Source organism: Colias croceus, chromosome 18 (genome assembly GCF_905220415.1).
Source record: "Colias croceus chromosome 18, ilColCroc2.1".
NCBI lineage: Eukaryota > Metazoa > Arthropoda > Insecta > Lepidoptera > Pieridae > Colias > Colias croceus.
This window is the reverse complement of record NC_059554.1, coordinates 7,548,146-7,570,087: the sequence shown is the minus strand read 5'-3', so window position 1 is coordinate 7,570,087 and position 21,942 is coordinate 7,548,146. Positions and strand designations below refer to the sequence as shown.

Below are 21,942 nucleotides of genomic sequence, written 5' to 3'. Positions count from 1 at the left end.
CGGACCCTGGTATTGAACGGACATAGTTGTTTCTCTGAGTATCGATGCTTTTGCTCTAATATGAAGTTTATGTTAATTCTTTTAGCCGCTGCGACGGTAGCTAGTGGTATGTAATTGTGAATAATATTATATATTATATATAATATGTAAAAAAAAATAAAAAATAAATAATATGTCATTTACTTTCAATAACCCTTGATAACCCGTTGTGTTGTTATGCATGCGTTTAAAGTATGCTCTTGTTATTGTGACCCGCAATAATGGAGATAGTATTTGCATATAACATGTTATCTCTAGAAATTGTAGTGTTTTAAAATTGATAATATGATTATAATTCCTTATGCACTTTTATTTCAGGAATCCAGTACAATGGGTTAAGAGGTAATGTTGATATTCTACATTTTATTATTTACTATAGCTACATATTAGTAGCGTGTGATAATAGCACTAGTATATATCTGTCAACTGTGATAATAGTTAACGAAGTCAATTGTTACCGAAAAATATATTACTGTTAAAATATTATAAACTATATTGTTATCAATAATAATCAGTAACCAAACATCCAAACCTTTAACCGAAAGGTTTCTTATAAATATGGATATTTATCTCAACTCTAGGTATACCTAACTGAAATTTGTCGTATCGATAAATGAACTGATGTACCCGATGGATGTACCATACATTTAGGTTTATTATTTTCCAAGAAAGTAGTCGTTTTCACTGCCAACGATGTTCATTATAGTTATTTGTTCATATGCATAAACAACCACTAAACTCTCCAATATTATGCAGTGAAATTCGGATGGTCGGACGCGTTAGCGAACAAGGAGTACTTCTTCAACATCCCTCGCACCACGATGCAAGCTGAGAGCGAGGGGTGGAGGCGCATAGAGCGACCCCCCGGGCCTCTCCCAGAACTGAGGCTGTATTGCTCCACTGACCGCTATGTGTGCCCTCTGTTTGATGCTGCTGGCTTCGTCGCTGGATTGCAAATTGCGGTAAGTCATTGTTTTTAAAGAATGCACGAAAAACGTTTAGGGACGATGGTTGGTTTACTATTATTTGTCGGTTGGTTGGTTTAATTTTTTCATTCTAAGGATGATTTCTAATTCTGGAAACTCTTAAATGTGTTCCACTGAGCCACAGTATACAGTTATACACACACAGTTAACGCTTATATTGCTATAAAATATGTATTCGAAAATCTACAGTCTATAGAAGACAATATTAATGTATGTTTGGTGTTTATTACCTTTCGATATGATCAACAACAATGTGCCTGGTTTAACCTAATACAGATTGCTGGTCATGAACATATACAGGTTTAAAACCACGGGACCGTGTAGGAAAAAGGGCAAAACAGTATTTATAATTTTATTTTACGCTTGTCAAACAAGTTACGAAGTTTATAAATACGGAGAGATGTTTATATACGATTGTGTGACTGACCTGATTAACATAATATTTGTTTTTATTGTTTTCCTTTTATTTTATATTGCTAATAAATTGCGGTCGTAAATAAAGTATTTTAAGGCGACAGTTTCCTAACAAATTTAGATATTTTAAACTAATTAAGGTAAACGCAGGTATTAACGACCCCTCTAAGGCAATTTCAAAATCAACCATATTTTTTAAGTATACTGGTTCTTCTAAAGATTTATAATTTCATTTTATATGCTAGTGTTATGTATAAAAAATGTATTAATTGAAGCAAATACATTCTAATAAAGGATTATCTTGTAAAAAATAATTCACAATGTGACTTAGTCGATTGTTGCTATTACCGACCCATAAAAACGGCTGTGAAGCTATTAACGATTTTTATGCAGCTATTCCCGATCGTATGTGAGAGGAAGCATTTTTCCAGCAATGGAATGTATAGAAGCTAGTGATGATGATGATTACCGATCTTGATAAAATTTAAAATTTAAAATTTAATCTTAATAATTTTTAAATTAATCAACATAATACTATTAATATATGTACATATATTAAATTAAGGATTTCAAACTCTAGGATATTTCGTTATGCTATTTGATTGATTGCTTCGGCGAGTTGTGTTTTACTGAATACTTTTCGCCGCTTTCGTGGCTCCATATTTCTGGAAAAAATATACCTAATTATATGTTTTATGTTAATTTAACCTAAAAAAAATATAATTTTTAATAGGCACCTATTATGTCATAAAAGTAATAAAAATATATTTGCACGCTCAATTACGAGCGGAATGTTTAAGGATCAATATTATCTGTATATACAAACATCTTTATTCTACATTCTGCAAATAAAGCAATTTGAATTTGAATTTGTAGATGAGAAACTAAACAATCTATATTCGATCGGTAATAGCTTCCTATAGTTGCTATTGCCGACCCACATGGGTCGGTATTAAAGTATGTAAGTATAAACCTAAATTGTATTACCGACCCATAAAAAAATGGTTATTTTAATTCATTTGACCATCAGACTATAAAATAGATTATAATTGATTAATGTCATACAAAATATGAACAAATGCATATTGTTTAAACAAAAAAAAAATAATGATTTACTACTGTAACTATTCGATAGGGATCCTCGAAAATATCATAACTTTGTATAAATTGACAACGCTAAAAGACACAACACTAGACAAAAAAGTTTAGTCGCTAATAGATTTTTATGAAGACTCATAGCTTAGATTTAAACTGGTCCATAAAACCACTTGTGTTAGTGTGATATAATAACATAAAAGAAAATAAAACAAAAAGTTACGTTGCTGCCATTGCCGACTTACGGGTCGTTGATACCTGCCACGACTTAAACTGGTGAAGCTAACACCGTCCCATTTTAATTTTAAGTTTTATCGTTTCAAATTACTTTTTATTAATAAAATGTTGTAAGAAATGAAAAGTTGACACTTAAATGCATTGACATTTAGTAATATAAATTAAAGTATAGATGTCATTTATTTGTAAATGTCTTAAAAAGATACTCACAGTACTTACCCGAAGGAACAACGGAACAGTACGATACGTCCTGCTTCCACGCTACCCCGCAGCAACTTACGCATTTTAACTCTTTTTTGCTCAGTTACTCACTCTAACGTTAAAGTATACGATGCTCAATTAATACATTCGTGTATAACTTTGCCTATCTATAGCTAGAATAGTTCTGGAAACGTTTAAATTTCGAATTACTTTTATAGGTCGGTAATACCTTCAGATTTTCGATGGGTCGTTGATAGCTGCGTTTACCCTAATATTATCTTATCTTAATATTTTACTTTTCGGTAACACTCGGCAGTCCTCCAGGATAACATTATGTACTAAATAAAATAAAGAAGCTTTTACCCCCATGGGTTCACCCGCGGGTAATATCGCGCAACAAAAATACCTACTAGTTACTTTTATACATATTATTATGTAGGTACTTACTCTACATTCCGTAACAATCACGTTAGACGCTGCTTTTTTAACAGACATAAGTTAAATTTTACTATGGCTTAACAGTGACTTGTTTCTATTTATTTTAATATAATAATTTGAGAGAATGAAATACATAATCTTAATATTTAACCATCTTTTAAACTCAAATGGGGACAAAAACTCGCAATTCTATTTTTACACAGTAATCATATAGCCAGAATAAACCCTCATAAATAAGCCCTTTGTGTTATCAAAATGTTCCTTTAGCGGTTACAGTCTAGTACTTTGCCATACGATGAGTCAATTCGGACTCGGCGACATAATGCAAACCGTTTATCTAATTTATTACAACGAGCTGAGTTACTTGCATTAAGTTCTAGAAAAATATCTTTAAGTCCTCTATGTAAAATATATATTTTTCCATTCCTATCTTTCATTATGCTAATACGAAAGCTCGCATACCTACTTATATAGGTAAGGTATTAGCTCTTTCTTACTACCTATAAGGTATTAGGTACCTACTTAGTACTTAATCAAATTTGTTTATATTTTTATATTAATATTTGTTTGTCAATCAATCAATGCTTGCTAATTCTGCTGAGACATTTGATGCAGTTTGCTTTGCATTGATGCAGATGGTTTTAATTTTCTGGGTACCAAGGGACCGAATTCAAGGGTCTAGTCATCGAAGTATTAGGCTTAAATTAAATAATTTAGCATACAAGAAAATAATATTATTAATTATATAAAAATCCTTTTTTCAAAATGTTGACTTCATCTTAGATACATTCTGTAAATTAAATTATCAACTTATATCTGTATTTTAAATCTTTATGCACTCATTTTACCCAATTAACTTACTTAATTATGTTTTGATTGATAAAAACCTGATAGATCATTCTATTTTTGTAATTATTAACGTACAATGTGCATATTTATTATCGCGTTGATATTATTTTAAATTCATAAACGCTAGGTATCATATTCAAAGTACAAAAGAATGACACAAATTAAAAGTAATTCTTCTTCTTCTTTCTATTACTCTAATAAGAAAATTGGATTCACAAATGTCCAGTGTAGCCTGCAAATTGCAATAGGTACATATACAGGGTGTAATCGTTAAGTGTGCACAAGCGATTATTCCGTAACTATTGCAGATACCAAAAAACTTTAAACTGATATCGAAAGTACTTAACCTAATGAGTAAAATGGCCATAATAAATTTTTAAAAATAAAACGAGAAATATCCAAAAATGTTGCATTAAACGCTCCCATACATTTTATTTCCCATACATTTTGTATTTATAGCAGATTTTCGAAGTGATGTCCTCATTGTGCAAAACAATGAGGAGCTCTATTTACAGTTTCTAAATGAACTTCCCTTCAAATTTGCGAAGTAATTAAAGCAGAAAACCAAAAAAAGAAAGAAAAAGCTAAAATCTTTCATAATAAATGTACTAGGTTGATCCAAAAGTAATGATAATTGGGTATTTCCTGTGCACATAAAAATATAAAATAAATGTTTTTTGCTTGCTCATGTATTCACTAAGTAATCACAAAAAAATCATAATTATCAACAGGCCACGTTTCCAATTATTTACATTAATTTGAATATGAACCGTGCGTGCCAGAATGTTTCCCGACGAAAAGAAGAAACAACGATTCGACATGTAGAGGGTAAATTTCTAAATTTTTAATGATATCAGGTTAATTTTTTTCACGTTTTGTGATCATGGACGTTACCCGAGTTCACCATGTTTATGCTGAAACCAAAAAACAATCAATGTCCTGGATGCAAGCTTCCAAAGTGACGATGAAGAAATTCAAAGTGAAAATCAGTAGGTTAGATTAAAGCGGTAGTTTTTTGGGACGCTGAAGGAATAATTATGGTGGAATATTTTAAAAAGGTAGCCACTTTATTGGGCTCTTACTAAACAGACCAAATTAAAAGATTGCGGTAGGTTAGTAAGGAAAAGAGACATGGCAAACTGCGGACCTGAACGCTGTTTCACCAAGACAACGCACCAGATCACAAAGCGTCAGTTGCGATGGCTGCCATTCAAAAATCGGCATTCCAAATGCTTGAACACCTACCCTATTTTTTAGATCTAGCTCCTATTTACTTTTATCTCTTTCCTCGGCACAAGAAACACTTTCTTAGCAATAAATTATTTTAAGACGACAGCGAAGTGATGGCCGCGTGGAGGGGTTTTTGTGGATGAAGTCAAAGTTTTTTTTTAAGTTTAGGAAAAAAAAAATTAAGTATATTTTCTAGTTAGAAGACTATCTAGAGAACTACATAATTATTATAACTGTAATGACCTTGTTTAATATTGATTATCATTACTTTTGGATCAACACATGTACATGGGATATTCGTATCTCATACTAAATGTATGGGAGGGTTTCAAGTTAATTTTTTAGATATTTCTCGTTTTATTTTTAAAAATTTATCATGGCCATTTTACTCATTAGGTTAAATACTTTCGATATCAGTTTAAAGTTTTTTGATATCTGTAATAGTTACGGAATAATCGCCTGTGCACACTTAACGATTACACCCTGTATATGAGCCAATTTTATTCCTGCCTGTGGCTCTTTCAAATCACAAATGATTCTAAAAGGAAATAGATTCAGTTGTTCTACAACCGAATCTGTTTGATTTCAATAATTATATTTTTACAGTAATTACCAATAATCTACACAGTACAGATTGTAATACAAAAAAAGAGCGTGAGTGCTCAACACACGTGTCAGACGCGAAACCTTTCTGGGGCCTTAGACAAAGTACTTAAGTAACAATTACAAAACGATAACGAAGTTATTATAGTCGAGCCAATTTAATAGGCAACATTTGACGTCTATCAATTTTATCTTCGAAGAGAGGTAACCTGCTTAAAAACATCGATTAAAGTGAATTAATCGATACGGATTTGAAACATTTGTCAATCGAATTTATTAATTTATGATGATTTTTATTCACAAGTAATCAACGCATTCGATTCTAGATGTCAGATTTCGATTTTTAGAGTAACGTCTCTGGTATTTAAAAAGAAAAAAGGTTTAGTGACACAAAATTGTAGCGACGTCAGTTCTTCAATTCAGAAATTGTTTATTATGTTTAGTATGGTTTATCAGTAAAATGAAATCTTAAAATTACTTGTATCGGTCATTATTATTATAAATATGTAATCATAATTGAAAAAAGTTAAGCAAATGTGCAGTTCTAACAAAACGAAATATCATGTTATTCTATGTCGTCGTTACTAGGTTACGTTGTTGAATTTTGTTGAACTGTCAAATGTTGCCTATTAAAATGGCTCTACTATAGAAATCGCAAAATGTATGGGATTGACATACGCCGCGTTAGATCACGTGGTCTATCTATGTAAATCCCATACATTTTTGCGATTTCTAACTTCGTTATCGTTTTGTAATTGTTACTTTGTCTTAAGGCCCCTGGCAAGATTTAAAGATAACAAAATCCTTGACGTGACGGTACTGCCATGACGCGACCTTGAAATTTTACTCTCAACCCGCCTAAAGAAGTTTCACTTATAAAAATACATACTGTATTTCTATTAAACTCTTATCAATTCCATATCATTCAATATATCAATTATTATCTACCGATACTTTTTATTTCTGAAGCTAAATTTATATTTTAATCTTCATTAGCAATTCGTGCGTAGTTTTTATCTGATTCGTTCGTTTTTTCCGATTTAAGGATCACATTGAACACGCAGAAAACGGAAGCAATTATATTATTTTGTTAAATGTTACATGTCTTAGCAATATTGAGGCCCTCTACCATTTTTCAGGAACAAAAAAGTTAGAATTTCATGTAAACTCGGGAAAGCTCTTGGCATACCGCACAGACCAGTTAATATTTTTACAACCTTGAGTTTAGAAAAAATACCTTATAGCACAGGGCTGTAGGTAGGTGCTATAAGTGGTTAGTAGTTAAATAAAAATACAGTTAAAAATAAAATGTACAAACTTAGGAGAGCCCCGCGACCGCTACGTCCATAAGCTGGCCCTATAGGAAAAAAGGAAATAAAAAGAAAACGATAGATATATAGTTATCGTTATCTATCGTTTCCTGTTTTCCTAACTCAATTTTAAGTTGATAGCAAAACATGAAGGTCTTTAATTTTATATTACATTTTAAGATATTAGATAAACATTATTTTCGTTAATAATTTGATTTAAAGGATTACGAGATTAAAACTATACATGACAAACCAACCGTAACAACAATATTGTTTCTTGTTTATTATTATCTATCATCACTAGGCTTCCCACTGTTTCTTTGTGTGTTAAGAAATAAAACTAAGCAAGAAAGTTTTATGCGTTTTTTTTAAATAGAGTGGTTCAAGAGGAACGTTTAAGTAGGCACATCATTTTTAAGTGAAGCGGAAGATGCCGCGGAGGAAAAGCTAGTCACTCCAATAATATTGCATAGAAAACTATTACCGAATCTGAACCTATTCTTAATAGGCCCGAGCGGCCCGATCCGACCACGACACAATAGATTTTCTATTGTGTCTGTGATTCCGGGGGCTGAGTTATTAAGCCTGTTTATTATGTCATTGGTATCATGTAATTATCTGATAAAGCTTAATCACATAATGCTGTGAAGTTTTTTAATTTTAGTACATTTATCAAAAAAATTCTTAAGACATGATAATATTAAATAGAATAAACATCGATTGATAAACGACTTAAACATACGATATCTATTCTTGATTAGTATCCAAAGATTGAATGTAATTTTGATTCATGTGTTTACTGAATATATTATGTACTTATAGTACGATAACTACGCGACTATCACCTTCAAGCTTTGAAAATTATGCGTTGGTGGACATGAAAACTCAAATTTGGGATAGAGCAAGTATTATAGAACAATGGCAAATGTTAGTTTCACGTTTAAATTTTCTAAAGATGTAAGGAGGCTCGCGATATTATAGTCCCCGTGCTTTATTGACTACAATCGATCGTTAATCGTTGAATTGCTTTTTCTTTTTTAAACTGAAATAGTTATTTGTCTCAAATATAATATGCCAAATTGTAAATGTAATTGTAATTATATAAATATAGATATTGATGTCTGAAATAAAGTTTTATTTATTTATTATTTATTTATTTATACAACCACTCAAAGACGTCATGGTCAGTGGAAATCTATAATAAATTACTTATTGGATTACATTTTGATTACGATAATCGTTGATGTGCATAGATAAAGATTTCACCTCTGTATAATTATAACAACTGATATTATTTTTAGATACTCCCCTTTATTTAAAGCATTTTTTGAAGTGGTATCGAATAATATTGTCTTCGAATTCACAATAATAAATGAACCATCCTCAATTTCATGTTCAGTCACCCAAAAATTAATTTAGTCGAACACAACATTCCACAAAAATATATCTTAGGAAAAAAAATAAAAAAAATGAGATGAACATAATATTTTAAAACTGAAACATAGAGCTAAAGATTCAGTTTCTTATTCCAAGTCACAGACTGATTTCTCAATTTTTAAATGAGGTCTAGACATTAGTCATTAATGGTCTTACCACCAAACAATTTAAACACAATCTAACTTTAAACCAGGAATCTGTGACTTTAATAGTTGTCTATGTGAAATACGACAAAACCAGAGAATCCGCGCTTAAAGTTAAACCCCTGTCTAAAGTTTTTTTAGCTAAGACAATTAAAATAAACTATAACTAACATGTTTATAATTTTAGCTGCCCGTTGATGAGTTCGAATCTCCAGCAATGAAGCCAGAGAAGAGGTTCATCAAATGGCGCGCTCCAGCTACTGAAACAGAACCTGCCAGAGATTATTGGACTGCTACACAGTATTACGTTTCTGAGGGTAAATATTGTATAAATAGATAGTTATAAATATTTCATCTACACACAGCATGACAATGGCAATCGTATTTTTTTTTTGCCTCACAACCGTATTTGTGAAAAAAAGAGACCTATGTTTAAAGTTACTTGCCTAAGTTTAAAGTTATTTAGAATAATTTTTATTGCAAAAATAACATTATTTCTATTTTTGAATCGTCTAGAAATACTATCAACCATTTATTTATTTTTAAAAATTACAGAATCGCTGAAAGCCGGCGCAGGACCGCAAGTTGAAAATGGTGCGACGTTGCAAGATGGCGGCGTGTGGGTCAGTGACCTTGAAGGACAACTTATCAGGATCCCTAGCACTGAGGGTGAACTCAACACTACATTGTTCAAGAAACAAAACTGCATACCAAATATGGGTAAAATCAAATACATAATATGTTTTCCTTAAGTTTCGTACGAGTGCATTTGGTAAATTCCACAAATGAAAAATTTAAATCGTAATTTTCCGTACTTATCCTAATTAAACTTAGGGATTATTATCATCAGGCGTAGCTATACTACTATAATATGTCCTGCAAACTATTATAGCTTTCAAGAATCTTTAAAAGTTTAAATCCCACCATACAATACCACCAACATAGGGGATGATTCGAACTTTTAGTACACTCCACAAATGTGATCTCTAACAGGTACCCACTACCACTGGAATATGACCCGAGACACGAGCTGCGACGACCTCTTACCCTGGTTCGCGCTAACCACCAACGGGGACCTCGTGGGAGTTGGCTTCCAATTCTTTGGCTCGCTCTCCGAACAGCCTAACAAGAGAGAATGGTTCGAGAAGTACAAGGGCAGGGACCCAGCGGCGGTTCGTATTAATTTAAATAGAATTGGTCTGATTAGTCTAATTGCATTTAAGGAGGATGTTTGCATTGCGGTTTATTAGCTGTTTTTAGAACGGACAAAAGCGTATGGTATGGCTGTGAATGAACAATTTTTTGTTCCTACTTTCCTTGCAAATCTCAATTTAACATCGTTTTAATTTGAATAAAGTAGGATGTTAGTAAAAAAACTTGGATGTAATTATGGATAACAGATTGTCAAATCATTATCATAGGTGCCTATTGAACTTCACCGTTGTAAGTAGTTTGTACGAATTAATATTTCCATAATCATAAATAGGTACCTATACGTATTCGGTATTATGTAGCTGGTGCCAACTCTATCCAATTTTCTTACCTTTTATGTTGCCTATTGCCCTTTTATTATTGGAGATACCTCATACGTTTAACATAAAATAGATTTAAATACATAGTTATGCAGTAGATAATCATTTTTTGCAAACAAATCAACCGTCTTCAAAGAATAATCTTCTATAAAAAAAAATCATCAAATTTCCTCAACTATTATGTAGATTGTAGATAATATTAGTTTCAGATGGTGGTACCATTCGCTCCGGACTGCTATCTGGACAACGCATCTAAATATGATGGCATCGGGCTTCATATCTACTTCATTGATGACCCTTGGAACATCCGTTGCTTGTAAGTTTATGGTTATCAAAATAGTACCTAGTATCTAATCAATAATTTTGCAATAAGTAGATTAGTATAGTATTAGTACTTTTTTTAATATTCATTAATTATAAAATAATATAAAATTCATTTAGAGAATTAAGTACCCACACGGCACACCGTATCCCTCATGAGCTTTATGACATACGCATTAAATGGGAATTAAAGCCAAGATTCTTCAGTTCATTACAGATTAAAAAATATGCACTAATTCACAAATATATGAAATTAACTGAAGTCCAACCATCGTTCAAATAAATAAAAGAAATCAATTCTTTGTTCAATAATTAGTGTAGAACAAAATTGATGTATTTATGTTGTTACAGACCCGGAGATTCAATAAAGCCCGCCGCAATCATCGACAGAATCAAACTAACCGGCCACAGATACGCGAGCAAAGTCTACGACGAAGTGAAGAGCATATTCACATAATTACCTATGATAATTTCTTTGTAATAAACGTTGAATGATCCATACTTGTTTTATTTAATCATTTATTCATAATATAAAGAACCTAACCACAAAGAAAAAAAGACAAGAAATCACCGTCCACCATTCATGTAAAAGTTTTAAATTAGTCCCTGACATACAAAAAGTTCTTGTAAACGATACACCCCGTCCGATTAGGGCCCTTCTGGCCTCCTCCACTCAAGCGACAGCCCAAGCCGAGGTTCGAGATCCCCGTCAAGGGGGGACGCCCTTGTGCATGTCGCTACCAGGGTGAACCTTCAGTTCACCCCCGCGTCCGCGTTAAAATGTAAAAGCCCTTCTGGCTAACATTGAGAAACACCTTACAAAAAAAAAAAAAAAACGATACACTTAGTTGATATTTAGAATGAAAATATGTGCAATAGTTTAAATCCTTTCATCTACATAACATCCCTAATTAGTTTAAAATTTAAACATGATTTTATGGATATGATATGTAGAGAAACTAGGAAACAATACACAGGATTTTCCATCTAACTTACTTAAGTTAGATGATAAATAAATAAATATTTAATAACCTTATACATATAACCTAATGGTCTAAGTATCTACATATTCCGTGGTTACCTATACCATGGTTCTTAGGTTATACCCATTTTAATAATTTGTATCTCCTGTCTTATTCCCATCGTGTTTTATTTTCATGACAGAAAAAAGATGATCATATTATATTATGTAGGGCGATAAGAACATAAGCCTATTTTATTTGCCAAATATAGACCACATCCAAACTATCCAAATCCATTTAGCGGTTACCGCAACAGGTAAACAATTTCGCATAAATTTACAATATTACATTATGCAGTAGGTATGTATTGCTTCTAAGTAAGTAGTTCTAAGTAGTTTAAAAATATGCGATTATGAATAAAAAGTTGTGATTCTTTTTCCCACAACACGGTTTTTGACCCTATCACTATTTTCAGGAAAAGCGAGAGAGCCGTGTTAATTACGATATTTAAAAGGATTAGTCAAAAATCAATGTACAAAGCCCCCGTCCGACTAGAGCCCTTCCGGCCTCCTCCACTCCAGCGACAGCCCAAGCCGAGGTTCGAGATCCCCGTCAAGGTGGGACGCCCTTGCGCATGTTGACGACATGCGCAAGGGCGAACCTTCAGTTCACCCCCGCGTCCGTTAGCCCTTCTGGGTAACATTGAGAAACACCACACAAAAAAAAAGTACAAAGCTCTATCGCAGTATTACAATAATGGAAATAATATTGTAATACTGTGGCACTATCTTGTATCTACAATAACATATTTTATACAACGGATTAACATTTATCTAAATGTTAATCCGTTGTATAAAATATGGTTATTTTTATTTACGAACAATACTTTATTACTAAATAACTGTAAAGATGAAGTGGTCGTTGCTTGCTATTGTGATACTTGCTTCTGCAGCGCCCTTGTGCGGTAAGAATAAATTTACTGAAGCTAATTAGGGATAATCGCAATAATCATAGGTCACTATTATCCCATTTTATTAGAAATTTTGTCTATAATTGATAGTAGGTATAGCATGCAATACGTATTTTAATGAAAACACAGAATATTTGTTAAACAATCAAAATTAAAATTATCTACTTAAGAACTCTTTATTTAGGTAAAAAAATATACAGACTTGGGAACGAAATGATGAGGAATAACGACGAAGTGAAGGTGGGTCGCTCGTTAAATTATGTCTGAAAAATTATAAATTTAATAATTAATGAATTACCTTTTGGTGTTCTTGAATTTATATCTGTTTTATTAAAAAAAACTAGAGATAAGTAGGTACTGTGATCTTTTACTGTATTTCAGTGGATATAAATATAATTCACGGTCACTGCACGGTGCACTAATCCCGTCGTTGATAAGAATATGTAAAATATTCATGTTCAATTAAACAATTCATATTATTCTTATGACTAACTTTCAGTTTTTTTTTTACGAAAAGTTTTAATGATGATGAGGGATTGGATGGATGGATGGATGGATGGATCTTCAAAACTAACATTTTGATTTTTATATTTCAGATGCTCTCAGACTCAGTCGTGGTTTACGAGGTAATTATATTTTTTTATTAAAAATAATTAAATGCGCAGTGAACTTTCCTGTTTATAAATGGAAATAAAATAAATAAATATTTTCAGGACAATTTTTCACACATGGCACGATCTGATCCCATACTAAGCTTTTTGCTTGTGTTATGGAAACCAGATCGCTGATAAACATACTAATATAGATACTAATAGAGATAAATACTTACTTAAATAGATAATTAACTGCGGCTCTACACTCCGCGAACCGCGCCCGCGGTTCGCGGCCGCGGTTCGCGCATTGACACGCCGCGATAAATATAGCCCTCCACACTCGCGACCTTTCGCATTAACGTTCGCGCATTTGACTAAAATGGACGTGGAAGTTGCTGCTGCTCTGACATTGTGCGCTTTAGCGAATTACAATTATGCATTTATAAAGTCCAAAAAACAAGTTTAGGAGAATTTATAAATGAGAATATATGAGAATTAATAAAAATATTATGCACTAAAATTATGTTTGCTTTTAAAACATAAAATACGTAATTTGGAACAACTGTGAACACAGCGCGAGTGTGGATGCGTTCGCGTTCGCGCTTTGTTCGCGCTTCGCAAACCCTTTGAAGCGGACCAAAAAACCGCCACCGGACGGGGAACGCCGCGAAGCGCGAACGCAATGTCGCGAAACCATCCACACTCGCGGTTCGCGGCCTTCGCGGGCCTTCGCGGCGCGAGTGTGGAGCCGGCATTTCACCCAGACACAGAGCAAACATCTATGTTCATCACACAAATATTTGCCCCGGGTGGGAATCGAACCCATGACCTCTGGCTTTGAAGGCAGGGCTACAATAAAATAGTTCTATAACTTTAATAGCAAAAAATCAAAGCTTTAGAAACTTATTGTAAACATTTCATAATTATTAAACACATATTCTATTACCAATAAAAACATTTACCTACAAAATAATCCTTAATCTTTTTTTTCGAAGTCCTCAGATCTATTAAGAACAATTCGCTCCAAAGTTTTAACTAATATTCATCACTTATGTTACAGTGAAATTCAATGTTGGCACCGGAATCGGAACCGACTTCTTCTTCGTGGTACCCCAGACGACAGCCAATGCCATTCGCGATGGCTGGTCCATCACCGCCCGCGCTGACTCGACCAGACCCAACCTGGTACTGTACTGCCCTCCAGACCGCGTGCTGTGCGGTTTCTTCACCAGGAGTGGCCAGATCGCTGGTCTGCAAATAGCTGTAAGTTCTTATTAAAATATTAAATCTTAAGTTAGTTTTATATTGTTTTTAAATACCTACTCAATCTATAGTATAAGTAGTTGTACTTGTGAATAAACGTATTTTCTTTCTTTCTTCAAATTAAATAGGTACTTTGCAGGTACCTGGTATTGATTTTTTTTGTGTTATACTCTGTTTCTGAAATCGAATAGTTTTCAATATTCGTTTAAAATTTAAATATAGGAATCATTCATGAAATTATATTATCTTTAGCTCGCCAAAGATGAATTTTCGGACGCCGTTTTCGACTGGGAGACACAAGGTTACACAGAATGGAACCCGACACCAGTTGCTGGTGAAACACGGAAGTCCTTCTGGACGACGCAAGTGTTCTTTGTGTCTGAGAGTAAGTGTCTTCTTAATTATAATTTTATGGCATTTCACATAAGTGCATAAAGTTCACGAAATATTTGTTCAAATTTGTCCTTTTTTAAACATGTTTATGCTTCTATATCTTGTCAGTTTTTATATTGAATAAACAATTTAAAATCATAATATCTAAAAGAAAGAAGCTTATTTAGAAAATTACAATATATTATTTCAGCAAGCTCAAAACTGAATGAAGACATTGCACCTTCGAGCAACATCGACGTCCTGGGTGAAGACGCCATTTGGGTCAGTGGTTTCAACAAAGAAATGGTCGAAATTCCCGCAGATGCTAAGAAATTCGAAAACAGCATTTTCACGAAACAATCTTGTATCCAATGGATGGGTATGTGCTTGACCTAGACCTACTAAAATTATAAATTTACTTAATTACTTGGTTGGAAATGGATTAAATGTTTTTAAAGTTAGATGCGTCATACCCCAGAAAAACAGAAAAAAATTATGTGATCTAAGTGCCTAACTACTTAAAGATATTTAATTTCAAACTTCTTCTAGAAGCACTTTTGAATCGACATTACATATTTTTTTTTACATTTAACCATTTACCTAGTTAAATATATATAAAATATCCAAAACATATCCCAACCAATAAATTGAAATTGAAACGTAAAATATCATAGGTACACAGGATTATTATGTTTCTGTCATGTTCATATTTGACTTTGGAAACGCCTGAGGGCTCACTGAATATGAATCCACGTGAATCATTTATTGGAAAAAGCTTCAATGAACTTTAGTATGTTGCAATTGCAATTTTTTTACATATTTGATACTAGGCTTAGGCGTGGCTTCGCCCGGGTGGTCAAAGGTAATTCTCACAAGAGATATGTGAAAAAAGTAGCATATAACACTCTCTAGCCTAAGCATCTATGTTCAGACTCGAAAATCATATAAAAATCGCTTTGTTACGACGTTTAAGAAAAAAAACTTGACTTGTGTTACTAAACCTTGACTTGTGCCACCTCCAAGCAGGAACTATTTGTATAACAGTAGTATATTACCAGGTCTCCACTACTACTACAACATGACCAAGGAAACAGAATGCACGTCCGACGGCATCTTCCCCTGGTTCCCTCTCGTCAACTCAGGCAAGCTCGAAGGTGTGGGATTCCTCACTGTCGGCAAATTGCAACTGATTGATGGAAGACGTGACTGGTTCGAAAGACCAGATGAATCTGTTGTCAGAGTACGTAAATCTTACATATCTAATTTACTAAATAATATACATCTAAGAAAAATTAAACATTCTATGGTGTCGTTGGCAGTATAAGGCTTTCTGTCTTTTACTAGAGGGACGTGAGAGTATCTCTTTTTTGTTCGACATTTTAATTTATGCGGTAAAGTGCACTATTTGTAGGTAAATTCTTTGTTTACACTTTGTATGGAAGATTAATAAGTTAAATCTCTAATTAGGTACCTAATTCGGAAAGAAAAAAAATAACATCGTGTTCTCAAAAGTGTGACAATCAACTTTATAAACATATTGCGGTTTTTCTAGATGATCGTGCCTGAAGGACCGGAGTGCCTGTACAACTTGGCTGGTACCGTCGGAGTGGTCACCATGCACATCTACTTCACAGACGAACCTTACCTCATCGAATGTATCGTCAATTAAACTTATGCTACAAATTAATAAAATAATAATATTTTATTGTCATGTCAATAAATGTGTTTTATTCTTTTTATCTTTTCATGCAAAAACAAAAATAAATTTCCTTTCTTCTCTTCGAAGTCACTCTCTACTGTAGAATGTGTTCAGGAAAGTTAAAGAATAATACTTACCCAATAGTCATACTACAAAATATTAATATAATTATAAACATGAAAATTTGTATGAATATAAATAGTTCATATTAATACGTTCTTAGTCTTTTACATGAAAACCACCACTCATGTTAATTCATACTTGATATTGATGAAGCTTATGTAGTTGATTAATAAGAACATACGCTATAGGAACAAATATCTACCTACTTCGGAAAACCACGCACAGGTATACAAAAAGCTAATCCACACACAGTTATAAAAAATCATTGAAGAGTAAATCGTTACATTCTAACTACATATATATATTGTTTTACTGCGTTTGCAAAATACATCAGCAGTTATGAGGAGATTTTAAACAAAGAGAAAACTAAGAAAACTAGTATTTTCTTGAGTGCGTAAAGAATGCCGTACAAAAATATGTGACTAAAATTTACTGAGTCTACCTGTACTTTCGAATTCTCATCTGCACTCAGTTGGACAACTTACAAGTGACGGCATAGTACTGAATCTTAATATTATATGCTCTTATATCGTTCTATATAGGTCACCTGGTGGTTCAAATGACCCATATTTCTTTCAATATGGGCCTGTAGTCTAATGCAGGAAATAAATTGATTTTAGAAATTATCTACGCATGTTTATAACATCACCACTGCTTGAACGGTGAAGGAAAACATCGTGAGGAAACCGACATGTCGAAGAATCAAAAGTCCGACGACATATTATTGTGGTGTGACATGCACCAGCCCGTACTTGGCCAGCTGCATTGAGATAATAGTACTACGTATGGAGGAGACACCACGAACAAAATCTGTGCGCCATTTTTTTGCTCTAACTAAGTTTTAAAAATTATTATCTAGTTAGGTACTTACCGATGAAAGTTATTCCTTTGCACTTTTCCGTATTATTTGTGCAATATCGTAACACACACGAAGGCATATTTGATGCGTTTCACTTTAAAACAAATAAAAAATGAGCGTGCGCAGTTACGGCATATGGCGTATGTTGAGCTGAACATAAGTGATGTAGGCGGTGTCGTCTCCATACGTAGTACTATTATCTCAGTATATCTCAATGGCCAGCTGGAGGATTATGGCCCGATCCCTTTTATGGGAGGGCAATTTCCCAGCAGTAGAAACAAAATGAGCTGATGATGATGAATATTATCTAAATTATGCAGTATAAATTACTTCTGAAGTAGCTGAATAAATAAATGTGTTTTTCCCACAACACGGGTTTTTTCACCTTATCACTAAGTATTTTCAGGAAAAGCGAGAGAGCCGTGTTAATTACCTACGATAATTAAAAGGATTAGTGTCTAAAATCAATGTTCAAAGCTCTATCTTGTAGATAAATGTTAATCCGTTGTATAAATATGGTGAATTTACGAACAATACTTTATTACTAAATAACAGTAAAGATGAAGTGGTCGTTGCTTGCTATTGTGGTACTTGCTTCTGCAGCGCCCTTGTGCGGTAAGAATAAATTTACTGAAGCTAATTAGGGATAATCGCAATAATCATAGGTCACTATTATAACATTTTATTGGAAATTTTACATAGCTAATTAATATCAACATGCAATACATAACATGCAATATTTATATTTATAAATTTATGCAATACGTATTTTAATGAAAACACAGAATGTCAGACTTGAGTACGAAATAATGAGGAATTATCAATATAATTAATTAATGAATATTAGGTACTTTGGTGTTCTTAAATTTGTTTTACTTTATTTAAAAAACTAGAGGTACTGTTATCTTTTGCTTTAATACATTAGGTATTTTAGTGGATATAAATATAATGCACGGTGCGCTATAATTGCTATTGATGATAAGAATATTTAAAATATTCGTGTTTAATTAAATAATTCATATTATTCTTGTGACTGCACTTTTAGTTTTTCTGACGAAAAGAAAACTTGAAACTTTCAAGCTTTGCAAAACTATTTTATCATTTTAAGTCATGATGATGGACTGGATATCTTCAAAGTAACATATTTTGTATTTTTATATTTCAGATGCTCTCAGTCGTGGTTTACGAGGTAATTATATTTTTTTTAATTAAAAATTAAAATAAAAATGCGTAGTGTTTTATAACTTTTAGTAGCCGGAAATCAAAGCTTTATAATATATCTACTTACTGTACACGTTTATTTATTAAATTCTATACTTATTAAACATATTATATTCTATTTGCAATAACAAAAAATTTACAAAATAATCCTTCTAATCAAATTCAATCCTCTATTCTAATAATTATTAAAGAACAATACGCACGCTTCAAAGTTTTAACTAATAGTTATCATCTTATTTTACAGTGAAATTCAATGTTGGCATCGGAATCGGATCCGACTTCTTCTTCGTGGTGCCCCAGACGACAACCAATGCTATTCGCGAGGGCTGGTCCATCACCTCCCGGGCTGACTCGACCAGACCCAACCTGGTACTGTACTGCCCTCCAGACCGCGTGCTGTGCGGTTTCTTCACCAGGAGTGGCCAGATCGCTGGTCTGCAAATAGCTGTAAGTAGTGTCTAGATCTTATTAATATTAAAATATTAAATATAAAACTAATTTTATTCTGTTTTTGAATACCTACTGAAAATAAGTATGTATAGTTGTATTTGTGAATAAACCTATTTTCTCTTTCTGCAAAACAATACTAGGTATATAAGTATAAGTACTTTGCAATATATACCTATACCGTAGTAGGTACCAGCTGGTATTGATTTTTTTTGTTTTTCAATATATTATGTGAACATCATTTTATCTTTAGCTTGCCAAAGATGAATTTTCGGACGCCGTTTTCGACTGGGAGACACAAGGTTACACAGAATGGAACCCGACACCAGTTGCTGGTGAAACACAGAAGTCCTTCTGGACGACCCAATTGTTCTTTGTGTCTGAGAGTAAGTAATAACATTTCACATACCTACATAAAATATCATATAAAAATTGACGAAACGTTTATTAAATTTGTCCTTTTTTTAACATAATATTTATCTTGGCAGTTTTTTATATTGAATGACAATTTAAAAGCACAATTTCTGAGAGAAAAAAACTTATTTAGAAAATAATATAAAATACCTATTGTGTTATTTCAGCAAGCTCAAAACTGAATGAAGACATTGCACCTTCGAGCAACATCGACGTCCTGGGTGAAGACGCCATTTGGGTCAGCGGTTTCAACAAAGAAATGGTCGAAATTCCCGCAGATGCTAAGAAAATCGAAAACAGCATTTTCACGAAACAAGCTTGTATCCTGTGGATGGGTATGTGTTTACCTAGTCCTACTAAAATTATAAATTTACTTAATTACTTACTTGGTTGGAAATGGATTAAATGTTTTTTAAAGTTAGTTACTTCATATCCCAGAAAAACAGAAAAAATAATGTGATCTAAGTACCTAGTTAACTACTTACTTATATTTAAATTCAAACTCAAACTTCTTCTAGAAGCACTTGACTGAATCGGCATTACATATTTTTTTACATTTACCTACCGAACTATAGTTAGGTACTTAAAACGATCTACGAAAATAACCAAACTGCATACTTGGTTCTTTAAAACATATCCCAACCAATAAATTGAAATTGAAACGTAAAATATCATAGGTACCTACACAGGAATAATATGTTTCTGTCATGTTCGTATTTGGCTTTGGAAACGCCTGAGGGCTCACTGAATACAGGTCGTTCAAATCGATAAATGAATCCACGTGAATCATATTGGAACAATAAATGGCTGCAACGAAATTTAGTATGTTGCAATTGCAACACTAAGGGTAATTACCACAGGAAATATGATAAAAAAAATTAGCCTGAAAAACTTTCTAGCCTAAGCATCTTTCATTTATGGTCAGATTCTATAAAAAATCGCTTTGACTAGTTACGACGTTTTAAGAGCTAGCGCGCAAGAGTCTCCGCAACTATTTTGTCTCTCCCATCAACTCTATGGGGAGTTGCGTCGCAACGTGGCCCTACGTGCGCGCACTTTCAGTTTCACTTTCAGTGCGAGTCGCGAGACAAAAGATGCTCTTGCGCGCTAGCTCTAAGAGAAAAAAAAACGCACATGCGTATTTATTACATCTATAGGGACTGGCATTGTCCCATAAAATGTTACTAAACCTTGACTTGTGCCACCTCAAAACAGGAACAATTTGCAATAAAGAATAAATAAATAAATAAATGTATTTGCAGGTCGTCACTACTACTACAACATGACCAAGGAGACAGAATGCACGTCCGACGGCATCTTCCCCTGGTTCCCTCTCGTCAACTCAGGCAAGCTCGAAGGTGTCGGCTTCCTCACTGTCGGCAAATTGCAACTGATTGATGGAAGACGTGACTGGTTCGAGAGACCAGCTGAATCTGCTGTCAGAGTACGTAAAATCTTAATCTCCTAATTATACATACATTTTTCTATGGTGTAGTAAGCAATATGAGACTTTCTATCGATCTAAGTACTTCTTTTTTGTTATAAATTTCTTGTTTGTTGGAAATTTTAGTGTATGTAGGAAAGCGCATTATTTATGTAGATATTCGTCTAGTCTACCATTCGTATCAAAGGTTAATAAGTTAAATCTCTAATTACTTAAGTACTTACCTAATTCGGAAAGAAAAAAAATAACATCGTGTTCTCAAAAGTGTGACAACTTTTATAAACATAAGTGGAAATACTGATATTTTACAATAATTATTATTGTTTTCTACAGATGATCGTGCCTGAAGGACCGGAGTGCCTGTACAACTTGGCTGGTACCGTCGGAGTGGTCACCATGCACATCTACTTCACAGACCAACCCTACTTCATCGGATGTATCTTCAATTAAACTTATGCTACGAATTAATAAAATAAGAATATTTATTGTCATTTCATTTGTTTTTTATTATTTTTATTTGTTCATGCAAAAACATAAATAAATTTCCTTCCTTCTACTACTACTAATATAATAATCACAAATTGTTTTATGAATATAATACGTATTTATGTTCGTTAGTCTTTTACACGAAAACCTCTGAATGGTTCATGTTAATTCATAGGTACTTGATATTTATGAAGCTTATGTAGCAGATTAATAAGAACGTGAACTTAACGTAATTATATAAATACCTACTTCAG

The 21,942-nt window shown here is 33.1% G+C and overlaps 3 protein-coding genes across 4 annotated transcripts; all 3 read left to right on the top strand.

Moving 5' to 3' along the window:
• Positions 1 to 11,332, top strand: LOC123699848. Of its 2 annotated transcripts, none has more exons than XM_045646889.1 (8): positions 1 to 106; positions 358 to 381; positions 796 to 1,001; positions 9,170 to 9,299; positions 9,538 to 9,702; positions 9,976 to 10,154; positions 10,724 to 10,830; positions 11,187 to 11,332. In XM_045646889.1, exons 1-8 carry the CDS (start codon positions 61 to 63, stop codon positions 11,290 to 11,292), a joined length of 963 nt encoding a protein of 320 aa, XP_045502845.1. In that variant the 5' UTR covers positions 1 to 60; the 3' UTR covers positions 11,293 to 11,332. The 2 variants fall into 2 exon arrangements, with proteins under 2 accessions (XP_045502845.1, XP_045502843.1); XM_045646887.1 differs by having other exon boundaries at positions 10,718 to 10,830.
• Positions 11,333 to 12,697: 1,365 nt separating this feature from the next.
• LOC123699840 lies at positions 12,698 to 16,716 on the top strand. Its single transcript, XM_045646878.1, has 7 exons — positions 12,698 to 12,761; positions 13,364 to 13,393; positions 14,421 to 14,623; positions 14,876 to 15,008; positions 15,207 to 15,374; positions 16,054 to 16,235; positions 16,548 to 16,716. The coding sequence occupies exons 1-7, from the start codon at positions 12,707 to 12,709 to the stop codon at positions 16,662 to 16,664; spliced, it is 888 nt and encodes a 295-aa protein (XP_045502834.1). The 5' UTR covers positions 12,698 to 12,706; the 3' UTR covers positions 16,665 to 16,716.
• A 1,484-nt stretch (positions 16,717 to 18,200) lies between these two features.
• LOC123699841 lies at positions 18,201 to 21,698 on the top strand. Its single transcript, XM_045646879.1, has 7 exons — positions 18,201 to 18,291; positions 18,842 to 18,865; positions 19,142 to 19,344; positions 19,598 to 19,730; positions 19,926 to 20,093; positions 21,021 to 21,202; positions 21,536 to 21,698. Exons 1-7 carry the CDS (start codon positions 18,237 to 18,239, stop codon positions 21,650 to 21,652), a joined length of 882 nt encoding a protein of 293 aa, XP_045502835.1. The 5' UTR covers positions 18,201 to 18,236; the 3' UTR covers positions 21,653 to 21,698.
• Positions 21,699 to 21,942: the final 244 nt, after the last annotated feature.